Source organism: Sinocyclocheilus rhinocerous, unplaced genomic scaffold (assembly GCF_001515625.1).
Source record: "Sinocyclocheilus rhinocerous isolate Xijiao unplaced genomic scaffold, SAMN03320098_v1.1 scaffold185, whole genome shotgun sequence".
In the NCBI taxonomy this organism is placed as follows: Eukaryota; Metazoa; Chordata; class Actinopteri; order Cypriniformes; family Cyprinidae; genus Sinocyclocheilus; species Sinocyclocheilus rhinocerous.
In genome coordinates this window covers 1,570,935-1,587,125 of record NW_015662163.1, presented here as the reverse complement: position 1 = coordinate 1,587,125, position 16,191 = coordinate 1,570,935, and the positions used below count along the sequence as shown (strand labels likewise).

General features: G+C 37.0%; 1 protein-coding gene across 1 annotated transcript in view; it reads left to right on the top strand.

Annotated features, from left to right (window-relative positions):
- rnf217 (ring finger protein 217) overlaps positions 1–11,492 on the top strand; it is a 15,237-nt gene extending 3,745 nt beyond the window's left edge. Inside the window, exons 2-6 of the mRNA XM_016537624.1 lie at positions 5,710–5,940; positions 6,083–6,247; positions 7,889–8,090; positions 9,924–9,995; positions 11,103–11,492. Of these exons, the coding sequence (XP_016393110.1) occupies positions 5,710–5,940; positions 6,083–6,247; positions 7,889–8,090; positions 9,924–9,995; positions 11,103–11,182 (750 nt within the window). The 3' untranslated portion in view covers positions 11,183–11,492. The remainder of the gene's footprint in view (positions 1–5,709; positions 5,941–6,082; positions 6,248–7,888; positions 8,091–9,923; positions 9,996–11,102) is intronic.
- The last annotated feature ends 4,699 nt before the right edge of the window (positions 11,493–16,191 follow it).

Here is a 16,191-nt window from a genome sequence, read left to right as displayed (position 1 = left end):
TGTAATTGCGATTATTAATTACAATTATCACAATTTATATTGAATGACGTTTATACGATTGTTTGATGCAACTGCGTGCCGTATTTTTATTTGAAAATAAACAAGCTGAAAACTCTCTAACTGAAAAAAACGTTAGTGCTTTACTATAGTATTAAGCCTCGAATGTCAACTAAGACATCGGATTGGTTGCTTCTTTAAATTATAAATATGAATGGTATTATAATGTCATACTAAAATTAAAATAATGGGGAAAACCCTTAAGATAACATGTAGAAAGAAAAAAATGCATCTTAAGCACGCAGAATAACATAAGTGGACTTTGAACGATTATGTAATTGTGGCATCCATAATTGTAATCGCGATTAGAAATTCGATTAATTGTGCAGCCCTAAAGTGAAGTGCAATCTATGACTAGATTTGGGTTTTTACTTTGGAAATTATTTCATTTAAAGGGATAGTCCACCCAAAAAGAAATTTCTGTCATCATTTACTCACTCTCATTGTCTTGTTTTGAACCCCATTGACTTTAGTTTTTTGGACTGTTGCAACTTTCATCAAAATATCTTTCATTTTCGGGTGAACTATTCCTTTAACGTTTGAGTTTATGAGTTAAGTTTTCCCTTTTGTTGTATGATTCGAATGCTCATTTGTGCACTTTTCTACTTTTAAATGTGACATTCAACAATCCTGCTTTCACTGCAGTCAGTTTTAGACCTGTGCGGTGCATGGTTTCAAAAGCAATTTAGATAATAAGAATATATGAGATCAAATGAATGCTGTGAATATGGTTTGTAAGCAGATGAAAGGAAAGGGCGATCGGTTAATGTGCACTTTCACTGAAGAGAAATGGCAAGAGGTTTGCACTACAAAAGACTCATTTAAATAGCTAATATTTAACGTAACCGAGCCACTGTTTCTCATTTCAGGCCTTTGTGTTGGGTTTGGCAAATGGGGCGGCTGGTCTAAATGTCAGGTGCCTATGGCAAGGGCGTTTGGTTCATTCTTAGTAGTAATATTTCAGAATGCTGGCTTGCACTGGGTTCATTAGTGGTTTACGTATTATGTTTAAAGAGACTTGGATAGTCGTAATGATATCAGTTGACATCAGTCTCATAATATGATTATTTCTTAATGCTTTTGAAATGAATGTGTTGTGTGCCATTCAAAATTGAAATCAGAATGAAATCAAGAACTGTAATCTTTAATTTATAATTTATTAATAAAAACACATTCATGTTGTTGGTATAACATGTTTATGGGCAAGTATAAATTGGCCTCTAAACATGTAATCATAGCCACCAACAACATATGGGGTATTTCATCAAATAAGTAATTTAGGAGTTTAAGATCTACAAATTTATTTAGATTTTTGTAGTAAATATTTTTAGCAGCATTGTTTCAAAAGAGATGAATAAAGAGAACTTCTCAGAGCTGTCTAGTGTGCTGACAGCGTTTGGCTCTGTAAACTATTTCTGAGAGTTTTTGTGTCTTTTTAAATTTATACCCTTTAAAGCAGCACTGCCACAGCCATCAAAACACTGCTTTTGTAACAATAACATAGCCTTCAACAATAAATTACTGTCAGACCTCAAAACGGCTGCTCTAAGTAATGTTTCCATTATTATACATAAACTGTGACTTCTTCAGTCTGCTATTTTTGATTGTTGCTTTAAGTAAAAAAGCAAAGCTTGTTTTCAGCATCATGAACATATCAAGTTAAAAATAGTGCTGTAATTTTTTTTTAAACGTGTGATCCAAGATCCCTGCGTTCCGTTCTATTTTGTTGTGCCCTCTCCAGCTGTTTTTGAACCTAAGCATGCAGTCTGTGTGAATGCCTCCCTAAACAAACACAGTGTCTGTTGGACCCTAATCATCCTAATTATTCAGGTTTTCCTTAAGACAGACTTAGTCATTCAGACATGTAGGTTTATACATCCCAAATTTCCAGAAACATTAGATGTTAGATTAAAATGGCAATGATAGCAATTTCTATATAAACGTATGATGCGCATATGTGTTGTGCATTTATTTAATATAATACTTAAATTCAAAAAGTATAAAGTTATCTAAACAGCATTTTGGTGCTGCATGGTAACAATTTTGATGAATTTAAATGAGTATGAATGAGTCAAAATTAAATATTTGTTTTATTTTTTGGAGGTTGCAACATTTGTTTTTTCTGTTGGAGTAAGGAAATCTTTGTTCGACTTGAATGTCTATGAATTCCAACTCATAAATTGAAAGTGACACAATTCCAAAATTCTGAATGTTGCCCAACCTTGATGCACAGGATAGTCAAAAACTTTAAATGACCGAAAATGGCTGAAGCAGTGACAGCTGGCTTTCATAAACCTGTCTATCAACCTGTCAATTTCATAAACCTGTTCCCAAGTTTTAGAACACATAATTTTGTATTTTACTAAAGGATTTGGTAAAAGTTTTACTCCGTTAATAGAAACATTTACAGGTATGTCTGCTTTGGCATTGTAAAAGCAGCATTTAAAAGGCACGCTACTGGAGTTTTTAAATGTCTTTCTGCTTTTGAATTTTTGCTTTGATGTACAATATATGCCTCAGTAGATTTGATATAAGGAATCAGATTGTGTGAAGGTTTGGTAGAAGATTTGTATAGTTGGTTTCACTGACCTTTAGTAGACTTGCAGAATAACTGATCCATTTAAATGTATGAATACAGTTTCTGCTCGACTGAATATTACCTACAACCTACGTTAACTGAGATGTATGAGATGAGGTGATGCAGGAAATCTGCTGAGAAAATAAAAAAATGTTCGGTTACTTTCTATATTGACATGCAATTTACACCCTGAGGTGTGTGACCAGCCACTCGCTGTTCAGCTTTCTCACGGTTTCTCATGCGGTTTGTGTTGCGTATGCAGCATAGTTTTCTTAAAAGTCATCTAAGGATAGGACTGCTCTTTTAGATTAAGTTAATCCGTACCTGGTTAGTGCTAATATTAGAAACTAGATGTGAAAGATGAGTGCCACTAGTAAATTTTCATGTCTGTTCTGCACTTTTCCCACAACAATTTGGTTGCTGTCTTATGTTGACTGAGTGTTTACTGTAAGAAATCTGATTTATTCTTAGCAGGCATGTGGCCAGCCTCAAAGAGTGAGTTCTGCACTCTTTCACATCCATCAAAAAGATATCTCCCCAAGAAGATAGCCCACCTCAAGAGGTGGTGATGGTCAATCAGAAAACATGTCAAAGTTAATACAGGATGCCAGCGTGTGACATGGAAGGCTGAAAATCAGACTATCCATCCATACTGAGAGGATTGTTCACACCTGCGGTGGGTGCCGAGTGCCGTTATTGTGCTAGCTGTACGGTCGGCCCATTAGCAGCAAGCTGACAGGTGTAAAAAGAACTGGTGGGTGGCCCCGGGGGAGTGCTAGCGCTGCTGTCACCAGTTGGTGCCACGTACTCAGGTAAGGGCTCTCATGGGAGTGCCAGATCTCATTAGGATCCCAAAGTAAACTCCAAGCACACCGGGCTCTCAGAATCTCACCTGCTGCGAGCACAAGACGCCACACAATCAGCCACGAGAGCCCTTCTCTCAACATGAGCATTGTTAGTGCTGTTTACCAAAGCCATCTTTCGCATTAGTCAGGTGCATCATTTAAAAATGGCTCCAGCAGCGTCCCCAAACTAGTACAAGCCTGTTCAGGCTGAAGTTAGGTAAATAAAGCTGTGTCCCTATACATTGTGCACTTATACTGCACTCAACCATCTAGTGTATGAGACTGATAAGTTTATTTTGTTATCCACCATAGGAGTCTAATAGGCCCTCTCCATAGGCTATATAAAGAAAGCTGGAGCAGTTGAGTGCATGAGGTGTCCAATATTCCACATGGGTTTTTTTTTTGGATAAGTGCATCATCCGCTTATTTTTAGTGTGACTACAAAATGAACAAGAATATTGCACAAGTATGCCAATTGGGACGTACCTTATTTTATTGTTCTCACTGAGGTTGACTTTTTTGGGGGGCATTTTGCCTTTTATATTTGATAGGACAGGGTAGAGAGGACAGGAAGTGAAGTGGGAGAGAGAGAAGGGGGCGGGATCTAGAAAGGTCCGCAAGCGGGGACTTGAACTCGGGACACCCGACACACCTGAGCTTGCTAATCAATGTCTTCAGGATCATTAGAAAATCACAGGTTGGTGAGTTTAATCAGGGTTGGAGCTAAACAGGAAAGTGGATCTCGCGAGCCAGATTTGAGGATCCCTGATTTAGCCCAAATGTAGTAGGCTAAGCGATGGCAACACCCCTAAAAAAAAATTTTTTTAAATCTTGACTAAATGGCTAGTCAGGTGCTGTATTGTTGTGACCTCTAAAAGTAACTCTTGTTCTGTGACACTCTTATCAACCCTAACTCAGAATGGGGTTATTGTTATCAAGCCATTTCCATATTTTAGGGATGGACGCTGTGATAGTGGTAATAACTGTGGCTGCTAATTGTTATCACCCTTTCCTGGTGCTCACATCATGCAGTGACAGACAGAATCCAGTCTGGTCTATTTTGGTCCAGAATGCATTGCTTCCAGATGTCATGGCAGATTTTCTACCCGGTCTCATGGCAAATACGTACCTGGGGGCACATTTTTGCAAGACGCGAAATACGTACCAATAAGTACATATCACTGCAGTTTCCAAAAAAATGAACACTAGAGGCAGTAAAACTCCGACGAAACGTAATAAAAACACAGCAATACGTACCTATATCAACGTAATAAAAACGTGCCAGGGTTGACGTATTGAACCCGTGTTTTAGCGCCACTCAGTGGACACTTCTCTTTGAAACTGCGGCGAAACGTGCAGTAAGGTACATAAAAACGGTGTTGCAGAAATGTACGCAGAGGTACGTATTTTTATGAGACTGGGTTGCAGATTTTTATTCCAGCTGAATCGTAACTACCCAAGACTTGCCTGATTTTACAGAAGTCTCTTGACCAGTCCCTTTTTTTTTGTCACCTCAGATAATGTCCCTTAAATGCTGTTGCTTGAGCATAAAAATAGGAGGGTGGAGAGTAGATTATTTCTCGCTATGGAAACGCTCTTTAATCCTGTCGTCCCAGAGGGGGGAGCGGAGGAAGATGGGTGGGGAACCAGAGGCAGGACGCACAGCAATCCTCTCACAAGGGAGGTGCCGATAGTCATAGTCCCGCAGCTGTAGGGCTACACCAAAGCCCTGTTATGTGAACAATGAGAATGAAATGGATCTCACTGATCCATGAGATCCCTTAACTCCCTCTAGGAGACTGGGAAAGGTCATTCAACATGGATCCATTTATCAACAAATCATACCGCATTCAACCTGTGCAAACTAGCCCCTATGGTTCGTTCCTACTCGCAGAGCCCTCTTCAATCACGTATTACCGTACTTCAGTGATTGTTTGATAGTTGCTTGTTGACTTGGAAGTACCTCAGGTACAATGCTGATTGTACAGTGTCTATTTGAGTTGCTTGAGTACACAGATCGTTTGCACTTCCTGCTTGCTTCTGTCCTCGCTTGTAATCACTGATTAAAACCTATGATTTCCAAGAACACTAAATCGCACTCCACACGTCACAGTTTTCAAACAGGATGGATTACATATTTAACTGCACTTAGAGTCATGCAAAGGTTTACCACTGCATTAATGCTGCGGTCTTTAACGTATTTGCCTGATTGCATGTTTTTTTTTTAAGGTTCACGTGGGTCGGGCACACTTGGTGTGTCCCATCACAGAGTGCAGTGGTTTCTTGGAGGAAAGTTTGGTGATTTTGCACCTGTCCAGTGAAGAGCTGGCAAAATACAAGTACCTCTTAGAGCTGAGCAGACTGGACTCCAGCACAAAACCGTGTCCCCAGTGCAGCCTGTTTACCTCCCTGAAGGGTCATAGCCAACAGACGTCCACCAAGAGTGAACATAAGTATAAGGTCTGGTTTTTCGCTTGTTGCCCATTCTGTAGTTACAATGTGGAATTATGTGTCTAAACTCTGAATCAGAATGACTTTGTTTGCCAAAAGGCTTTCTTGAGTAAGCAAACTGTATGTCTGTCTCTTCAAATATTCCTCACAGATTCAGTGCACAAAGTGCCAGATTGTCTGGTGTTTTAAATGCCACGCACCCTGGCACGAAGACCTGAAGTGTCGAGACTACAAGAAAGGAGACAAGCTGTTGCGTCACTGGGCCAGTGTCATCGAACACGGCCAGAGGAACGCTCAGAAGTGTCCACGCTGCAAGGTAATGAACGTGCTCTACAAAAATGCACTGTATGTATACTGAAAACTAGATTTTCATTCATTTTTTGACATGGAAAAGTTATTACTTTATGTACTGTAATCCAATGTTCATAATACCACATTTGGTATGGTATTGACATCATAACCATGAGTAAGTATATTAAAGGGTTAGTTCACCCAAAAATTATAATTCTGTCATTAATTACTCAACCTCATGTTGTTCCAATCCCGTAAGACCTTTGTTCATCTTCGGAACACAAATTAAGATATTGTTGATGAAATCTGAGATTTTTATGATCCTGCATAAATAGCAACAGAAGCTACCACATTCAAAGGCCAGAAGTGTAGTAAGGAGTAGGACATCGTTAAAGTAGTCCATGTGACATCATTGGTTCAACCGTAATTTTATAAAGCTACGAGAATAATTTTTGTGCGCAAAAAGAAAAAAATAACTTTTTTCAGCAATTTCTTCTCTTCACCAATTCAGCAATCTCTGAAATTGAAATCTTTTGTAACATTATAAATGTCCTTACTGTCATTTTTTATTTATTTAATACATCCTTGCTGAATTAAAGTATTAATTTCCTTAAAAATAAATAATTCTTACTGACCCCAGATGTTTGATTGGTAATGCAGGTCATTTGCATATAGTCTTGGTGATTTTTACAGTAAAGATCAATTTGTTAACATGAGTTATATATAATATAATATCTTGAATCAATTCGTGTTCATTTAATACATTAACTAATGTTTATTTATACAGCTTGAATACAACTTTTTATGTTAGCTATTGCTTTACCTAATGTCAATAGAACCTTATTTTGAAGTCTGACTGAAGTCTTAAAGGTACGGTAGCAAAAACAAGCCTTCTTAATTTTAATTTAATTTTAGTCAGAAAGAGGTGGAAAACTCTTCTGTCACAGTTTTAAGTGCACAAATCTTTACTAGCCTTCAGGGGGGAAATAAAATGCAGTGTAAAATATGCCCCATATAAAATTAATAGGAGTTACATACAGAGTCAGTCATTGTAAAAACCGAATGTTCTCGTCTGAGATAGTGAAGAAGGATTGTGTTTATTGTGTGTTTTTCTTTTCCTTTCCTCCTGTCTAACTTTAATTACGGTTTTGGGAAGCATGGCATTCCAGTCATAAGACGTCATAAGACTGGGGTCTGGGCAAAGTGATCCTGAATTAAAGTTCTTCTTTCCACTGACACAACTGCAAGAGATCAACAAGTTCTACAAGACGTTGCTGTTTTCCATCCAGACATGAGCATTCATGGTGCTTTGGAGGGTACATCAGAACATGAGTGTTTGGCATAGTGCACATACCTGAGCCAGATACCTAAGGGCTTACCAAACATCTTTCAGTTGAGAACCTTCCCTTTGTGAACGAGTTTCTCAACCCATAATACTGAGAAGTGCATTATTTGATGGAATAATTGCAGTGTAATCATTGTAAATGATCATTTTGTGAGCTCTAGGCTTTCACTAATTGAACATGTCAGTCGCTGACCCAGATTCAAGAAAATTTGCCCCACTAGCTCACACGTCTGACTAGAAAGTGAAAAAATAAATGGCTGGATGGTGCATCATTGTGAATTGATTACTCTTTGCCAGATGAATTCTTCTCCATACCAACAGATCCACATTCAGAGAACAGAGGGCTGTGATCACATGACCTGCACGCAGTGCAACACTAACTTCTGTTATCGTTGCGGGGAGAAGTACAGGCATCTGCGCTTCTTTGGGGATCACACCTCCAATCTGAGCGTGTTTGGATGCAAGTACCGCTACCTGCCTGAGAAACCCCATCTGCGCCGGCTGGTCCGAGGCTCTGTTTGTAGTGAGTTTGCAGCAGAGAGCACAACTTGATTTATTTAAGTGTGCTTCTACTAAATACTGAGCATTTTTCAGTTTTTCTTTTTTAATAAATCTGCAAAGATGTCAACAATTCTGTGTTTTTCTGTCAATATGGGGTGCTGTGTGTACATTAATGAGGAAAAAAAATTAACTTAAATGATTTTAGCAAATGGCTGCAATATAACAAAGAGTGAAAAATTTAAGGGGGTCTGAATACTTTCCGTACCCACTGTATATATCAGTGTTTCCTCATCACATTTGGAAATGATAATTCTTTAACTGTACATTTTTTAGATACAACTAGCTAGCAGTTAAGACAGATTTAAGTCTCACAAAACTTTACTAACTGACCATTTTATTTTGCCTTAAAAGAAAAAAGTTTTATGATCATTTTGAGTCAAACATGGCCAAAAAAGTTGCATTATTTATGTATAATCTCTTTATTATCTTGATTAATTCATTTAGATTGCAAGCTCACCAATAAACATCAGTGTACAGACATACTGTTGTGTGTGTGTATATATACAATTGTATAACTGTAAAGTTAAATATGTATATTTTTGTATTTGTATGCCGCTGTACAACCCTTGCACTAATTTTTACGCAGATGAAATACAAGTTCACTTCTAGGTTATATCACAAAAATAAATGGTTCTGACACAACTAGAGCACCTAAAAGAGCAGTTTACACTGTTTCAGACCATGCTAGTTTAGTTGGTTACACTTTATTTTGATAGTCCACTTTAGACATTCTACTAACTATAAGTAACTTTGTAACTACATGTCAACTAATTCTCAATAATTTGCAGCTACTGCATTATTTGATGGAATAATTGCAGTGTAATCATTGTAAATGATCATTTTGTGAGCTCTAGGCTTTCACTAATTGAACATGTCAGTCGCTGACCCAGATTCAAGAAAATTTGCCCCACTAGCTCACACGTCTGACTAGAAAGTGAAAAAATAAATGGCTGGATGGTGCATCATTGTGAATTGATTACTCTTTGCCAGATGAATTCTTCTCCATACCAACAGATCCACATTCAGAGAACAGAGGGCTGTGATCACATGACCTGCACGCAGTGCAACACTAACTTCTGTTATCGTTGCGGGGAGAAGTACAGGCATCTGCGCTTCTTTGGGGATCACACCTCCAATCTGAGCGTGTTTGGATGCAAGTACCGCTACCTGCCTGAGAAACCCCATCTGCGCCGGCTGGTCCGAGGCTCTGTTTGTAGTGAGTTTGCAGCAGAGAGCACAACTTGATTTATTTAAGTTATTTTGGAGTACTAGGGGTTACTTTGGAAACATAACATTGGGTTATCTTGAGATTTCTTGTCCATTTGTTATCAGAATGTGCTTTTAGGTGCTCTGCATACCAGCTTGTTTCCTGTACCAGTCTGCTAGTTGACATGTAGTTGCAAAGTTACTTACTGTAAATAGAATGTCTAAAGTGGACTATCGAAATAAAGTGTTACCGTTTAGTTAACGCCCTGATAACGCCAGTTAGTAATAGCACAGAGATATGACAGACTCTATGATCTGCTTTTAGTTTGCATATCTGTATACTTTACGTGAGCCGGTGTTTGTGTAGTGTCCTCAGGCTAGTGCAACGAACTGTAGTATAATACCCAACCATTCATACATCACAGACACAAGTGTTTGGTCTACAGGTCACAGGGTTCACTTTAACCAACTGACTTGCTGAGAAAGACAAATGCACACCATCCATTTCTTTTTAGTCCAGCAGTAGATAAGAATTCTAAATGTGTCTGTCTTTGTGAGCCTGAATGCTTTTCTGTTCCTCGTTTCACAGTGAGTAAAGTGCTGGTGGCTCCAGTGGTCATTGTCCTCGTGGTAGTTGTTGGAGCTCTGGCTTTGGTCATAGGTAAGGATTGTGTTACACTTCCTGAATCTCACAAAGCCTGTCAGGAAAATGTCTGAGTTGTATTTTATTCCAAATTCAAAAGAAAACAGTTGATGTAATTAGCTTTTTATAGCACTTTTGTAAAATAATTGTAACATTTTCATGACAATAAAGCCCTTTTTTCAGTTCTTTAGTGAAAATATAAATGTGGTTGTGACATGAAATACAATGGTTTTATTTCCAAATTCAAAAATGTGGAAAGGCAATATGCATATTGAGCATATTGGGTATCATTCAACTGTCTAGTCCAAGAAATTTATATTTTTAAATTATAAAAAGTAATTATTGATATGCATCCTGGCCATATTTGTTTTATTGTCATTAATTTATGTATTATAATCTCTAATAAGAACATTAAAAAGTCTAATGAAATTACATTTTAAAAAAGTATTTGAAAAACAAACTCACAAAATTAGTTAGACACATTTAGGAATTAGGAATTTGAGGAAAAAACCCTTCATAGTCCTGAAAGTAAAAAATTTAATCTTTATAATCATGAAAATACAATTGAAGAATGAATGAAAAAAGAAAATAATAAAAAAAGGTAAAAATAATAATAAAACTTTTTTGTTGTTTTTTAGACTGGTTTTCTGAACAAACTACCTTTGTCTTTAATAAAAACAAAAGTCTGTTATTACTGCTGCAACACACTCTTCATACTGCAGTTTATGGTTCTGTTGTAAACGGCAGAAGAGATTTGTTCTCCACTTCTGGATGCAAAATATTTTAGCAAAGCACATATTTTAGTTAGAATTATTGTGTTCCCAAATATATCAATATACCATACAAAAATAATTTCTAAATATCAATAGCTCAGCTTCCACGGAAGTTCTAAACATGCAGTGGATAAAAAAATGTATTAATTCGGTACACTGAAATTTGAGTTGAATTACTGAAATAAATGAACTTTTCCACGACATTCTAATTTATTGAGATGCACCTGTGTATATATATATTTGAATTTGGTTAATTGTTTTGTAAAGCACATTATTGGATAGATGAGTTTCTTGTTTTCAACCTTGTTTCGTGTGACCGAGCTGTCCTGTGTTGTGACTGATCTCTCTGCAGGCTTGTTTGCTTTGCCTATCTACTACATCTGTAAGAGGAGGAGGAAGCGCTCACAGGGGTCGGGCCGCTGGCTGTGCTGATTCAGCTTGGGTCATCCTGCTCAGGACCTGGACACACAAGCACCCTAAAAATAGCCCTGGGTGCCAAGTGACCAAACACATACAACAATCACGACGTGCAGTTTTCCTGTTCGCTGCATCTCGTGAATATCCTCAATTGCACAGTGACCCTTTCCTCCACATGGCGTTTTTGGCATCGTGATCAAAGTCTAATTGAGGAGATTCTGTTTTTGGAATGTTTTATTTATAACCCCCCAAACGGATTTGAATTCAGTTCATTTTTAGGAATGGAACTATAGACTGGTAATAATTTCCTGCAGGGTGTGTTATGCAGTGGAGCCACACAGCGTGAATGATTTTGTCTTTCAATCTATTTATGACGTGCATCAGATGTTATAATCTGTAAGCGTTTAGTGCTTGATGATGGAGACTGAGAGTTGATGAATTAATGTCTGTCCCTCTTGATCCCCTCTCTATTCCTCCCTGCCCTTCATGCTGTGCCAACATCCGCAGGAATTTGCATGATCAACAAAACACGTTTCTGTCTACTGCACTGTGGAAAACAAAGGGCCCAGAATTACAGGGGACCCGCAGCTCCACGCCAAGACATGTAGGTCATCTAGGTCATGCAAATCAGTACTGTGTCATGCAAAAGTGTTCAAGTTCTGTGTTTGCACAAATCTAAAGCTGTAAACCAAACTCAAAATACACTGTGGGGTCAACAGACCACTCCGAGACCACTTTTGAAAATGCAATTTTGAATCTCTCTAATTTAATATTTAAATTAGTTCACTGCCATTAAGTTAATAATATAACTTGTGAAAATCTGAAATGTTTTTATTAATACAAATTATATTATCAGCATAACAATTAGAGTGAAATGAAATGAAAAATTTACATGAATTGAAATTCTCCAATTTAATATTTAAATTTAAATTAGTTCTCTGATAATATAATTTGTAATGATAAAAGCATTTAAAAAACTAAATTTTAATTTTTTTTAATATAAGTAATAACATGTATGTATATATGTTCTCTTTTTTATTACAAATTTTATTATTAGCGTAACATATACAGTATATACATACATCATTTTAAAAATGAAAAATCTAAAATGTTTTTATTATTACAAACTATATTATCAACGTAACAGTTAACAGTGAAAACAATTGAAATGAACTGAAAACTTGAATTTAGCCATATTATAATAGTCTATTTTAGCAGTCCTGGATTGTTTTCAAGTCAACATGAAATCCAAATCCACCCTATTTACTTTATTTATATTCAATATCTTATTGTGAGCGATTCATCTGTGCATGTGATATCTGGGGGAAAACTGTTTGAATGAAACCTGATCATGTTATCCAGCATGATTTGAGAAAGATCCAAAGAACATCTCACCATCTGTAGGAGTTCACATGATTAATATCAGAAATATGTGACCTAGAAATGAAGAATTCTTGAGAATATTCATAATGTTGATTTTGAATCCCAGATTTGCAGTGTGGTTGACTTTCATAACCCACACTGAAGCATAGTGCATGCCTTACACCTTGAACAAACTGCTGGATGCATAACCATTTTCTAATCGAGTGTATATTATTCTTAGATATGTTCATTCAAATTGAAAGTCCATAATATGGAAATTTTGACATTCATTTCTAGTATGTTTTAGCTTTGCACACTGAGATGTAGCCACTGAGCGGTACACTGCTCAAGACTATCAGCCCAAATAGGCGTCCCTTTGCTGTATATTGCACAGTGTTATAGATTCATATCCACTGTAATCCATTGCCACATGTTGGGTTTATTTCAATCTCATGCTGTTACAAAAACCGAATACTGTAGCATGTCAACAAGTATATAACCTTGACAATTAGACATAGTGTATTAGGGTACATGCAATGAAATTGAAACAAAAGGCAACCCTTAAAGCTTCAAGTCCAGCGTCTGTCCCATGTTTTGATTTGAGCTTGTCATTTACCGTAATACTCAAACAAAGGCTGGTCCGGAGGAAAGCCAGAAAGAAAGCACAGGAAAAAGCGTTGCAGGAAAGGTTGTAACCATAGAAACGTGGTCTGGCAGGAGTATCAGGAATATGAGTATTAAGGCTTAGAGATACTCATTTGGGAAATGCTCTATACAAAATCATCAATGCAATGCTACCTAATTCAACTCTCTGATTATAAGTGGTTGCCAGGTTTCATTTCAAAGCTGTTATCCATGGGATTTTGGAGACAATCAATTATGAAGATGCACTCAGTCCAGTAGTGAATGCCACTGTTATTCTCAGGGAGAATTTAGTCACATCTGCTACACTGCTTTTATCACTCCAGTGCAGATAACTGAATTATCTGTACGTATATTGAGGAAGACGTAACAGAAATCGGTCAGAATGTTAGCTTGGGCTGTTTTCGACATGCTAACATTATAAACCGAAAGCTTTGACTGCCAATGTGGTGGCATTGTTTTTATTTTTTTTATTTTTCTCCAGAGTGCCTTTTACCAATGGGATTGAACTTTACTCAAAGGAACTCTATGAATGAGTTTATTTTGTATATTTTGAGAGCACATCTGCTGTGATTGATTTTCAAAGGCCGTAATATTTTATTCCCTAAATATACTGTAGTATGTGTCTGAATCTATTCCACAACACCTGTGTTACATTTGTGTTTTCTTTTTTTTTTTTAATGCACATTGTGTTTTTTTTTATTGTTACATTTGCTGCTGCACTTTATTTTCCGATTTAAAGAGTCGATTCAGGCCTGCAGACAGCAAATATATGTCTTTATCATATTTAATTAAGAATTAAAAGGAGCTGCCAATATTTGGTCTCACTTGGCTTTTAATTAGTGGTGTTTGCTAAGAACAGTAGGGGTGAGGGGCTATATTATTTTGCCATGTATTCCATGCTCACAATTTGTGCTACAGATTCACTACTGTTTAGGGTCAGTAGTTTAGTTTTCTTTCTTTCTTTTTTTTTTGTTGAATGATTGAATGAATACTTTTATTCAGCAAGGACGCATTAAATTTATCAAAAGTGACAGTTTTAAAGACATAATGTCACAAAAGTTTTCTCTGTCAAATAAATGCTGTTCTTTTGAACTTTTTATTGATCAGAGAACCCTAAATGGGCCATGGTTTCCACAAAAATATTGACTGTTTTCAACATTAATAATAATAATGTTTCTTGAGCACCATATCAGCATATCAAGAATGATTTCTGAAGGATCATGTGACACTGGAAACTAGTAATGTGCTGAAAATGCAGCTTTGCCAGCAATGCATTCAATTCTAAAATATATTAAAATAGGAAACAGTTATTTTAAATAGTAATATTTCACAATATTAGTGTTTTTACTGTATTTTAGTGAAATAAATGCAGCCTTGCTGAGCACAAGAGACTTCTTTCAAAAACATTTAAAAATCCAACCGCAAATGTTAAAAACTTACCATGCTACAATGATTAATTCTAAACATGTTTATTTTAGCTAATACAGTAAAGCCAGAAAAACAAGTTGACATGTTTATCACGTAACAAATTCGTACTGTAGCTATACAATAGGTGACTGTGTGACCTACATCTACATCAAGGAAGTGTGTGGTGACAGTGGTCACTGCTGAATGAAAGCTTACTGCTGTGATTTGCATGTGCAGCGAGATAAAATATGCAAGTCTGACCACACGTTGGAGTAAAATAACTATTGTCTTCTTTTTCTAATCTACAGAGCTGTTGTCCCTCTCATTATGTGGTCTGGGTGCAGCTGTCAGCTGAACTACCAGCTGTCACTAGCTAAGTTTAGAAACGTCAACCAAGTGGCAGGCTAGCTTTTACAATGAAACACATGAAAGCACATTTTGATATAGTGTCATAGTGATATAGTGTCATTATGCTGAATTCCTCATGTCATTCCAAACCTGTATGGCTGTGGAAAACAGAAGATGTTTTGGAAAAATGTCTTAGTGTTTTTTGTCTATATAGGCCTAATGGATGTCAATGGGTTCCAATATTGTTTATGTTCAATTTCAAATAAAAAAGAAGGTCATACAGGTTTGGAACGACTTGAGGTGAGAGGTTTTTTTAGGTGAGCTATCCCTTTAAGTCAAGGATTGCCTACATCCTTATCTGCATAGTGACATTGATGTGCAATTTTGAGCATTTTCCATTAGAATATCATTTTTATCCATAAGTGAAGATCACCATCTGGACACAGAGGGTGGTCAAACAACATCAGTAAGCAGAGATTTCAACCTGTGTGTCACATGACGCACCGTTTCCTCGGATTTCCTACTATGTCCCTCCCTGCTGGTAGTCTCTGATAATGCACATTCCAGTCAGATCAATTTCCTGCCTGTCTAAGCACTTTGTTAGGGTTTGCTGGCCGAAGAGCTGCTTCCTGAGGTCAGCTGACTGACATCCTGTTGACACCAGCTCCACCACTGTAACAGGCTCTAATAGCAGTGCAGGCCAATGAAGAATGACAACAAATATCAATCTCTGTCAGTTTAATACAATAAACACGTGACTCACAATTGTATGTTGTAGTTCTTACTGTTAAAACATGGTACTGCAAATGTTATTGACTTATTGACGCTTCCTCGTTTATCAGTAGTTTTTGATTAATTGTGTTTATGTTTACGAGTCATAAAAAGCCTATAAGCTATATGAATATTTCAATGAGCAAACTCAAATGAAAATGGGTTGTCAAATAAATATCATGTTGTGGTAATGATGTTTTTGGGAACTATTGCGACTCTTGCGACTTCTGGAATCCTATTTGAACACAATGCTTTTCAGTTTTGTGTAATGTGATCATCGTTGATTATTATGTGTAAAATTGCAAAAATATCATTCATTCATCACGTTTTTCCGTGTCTCACCAGGAGATGCCGCTGTTGACTGGAACGATAATGTAACCGACCGTAAACTCGCTGCTCTCAGGCAAACGTGTCACTCAAGACATCATCGGTGTGGTATGCCAAACTCACGTCATTGTAAACAAAGAAAAAAGAACTAGACATCCTAGACT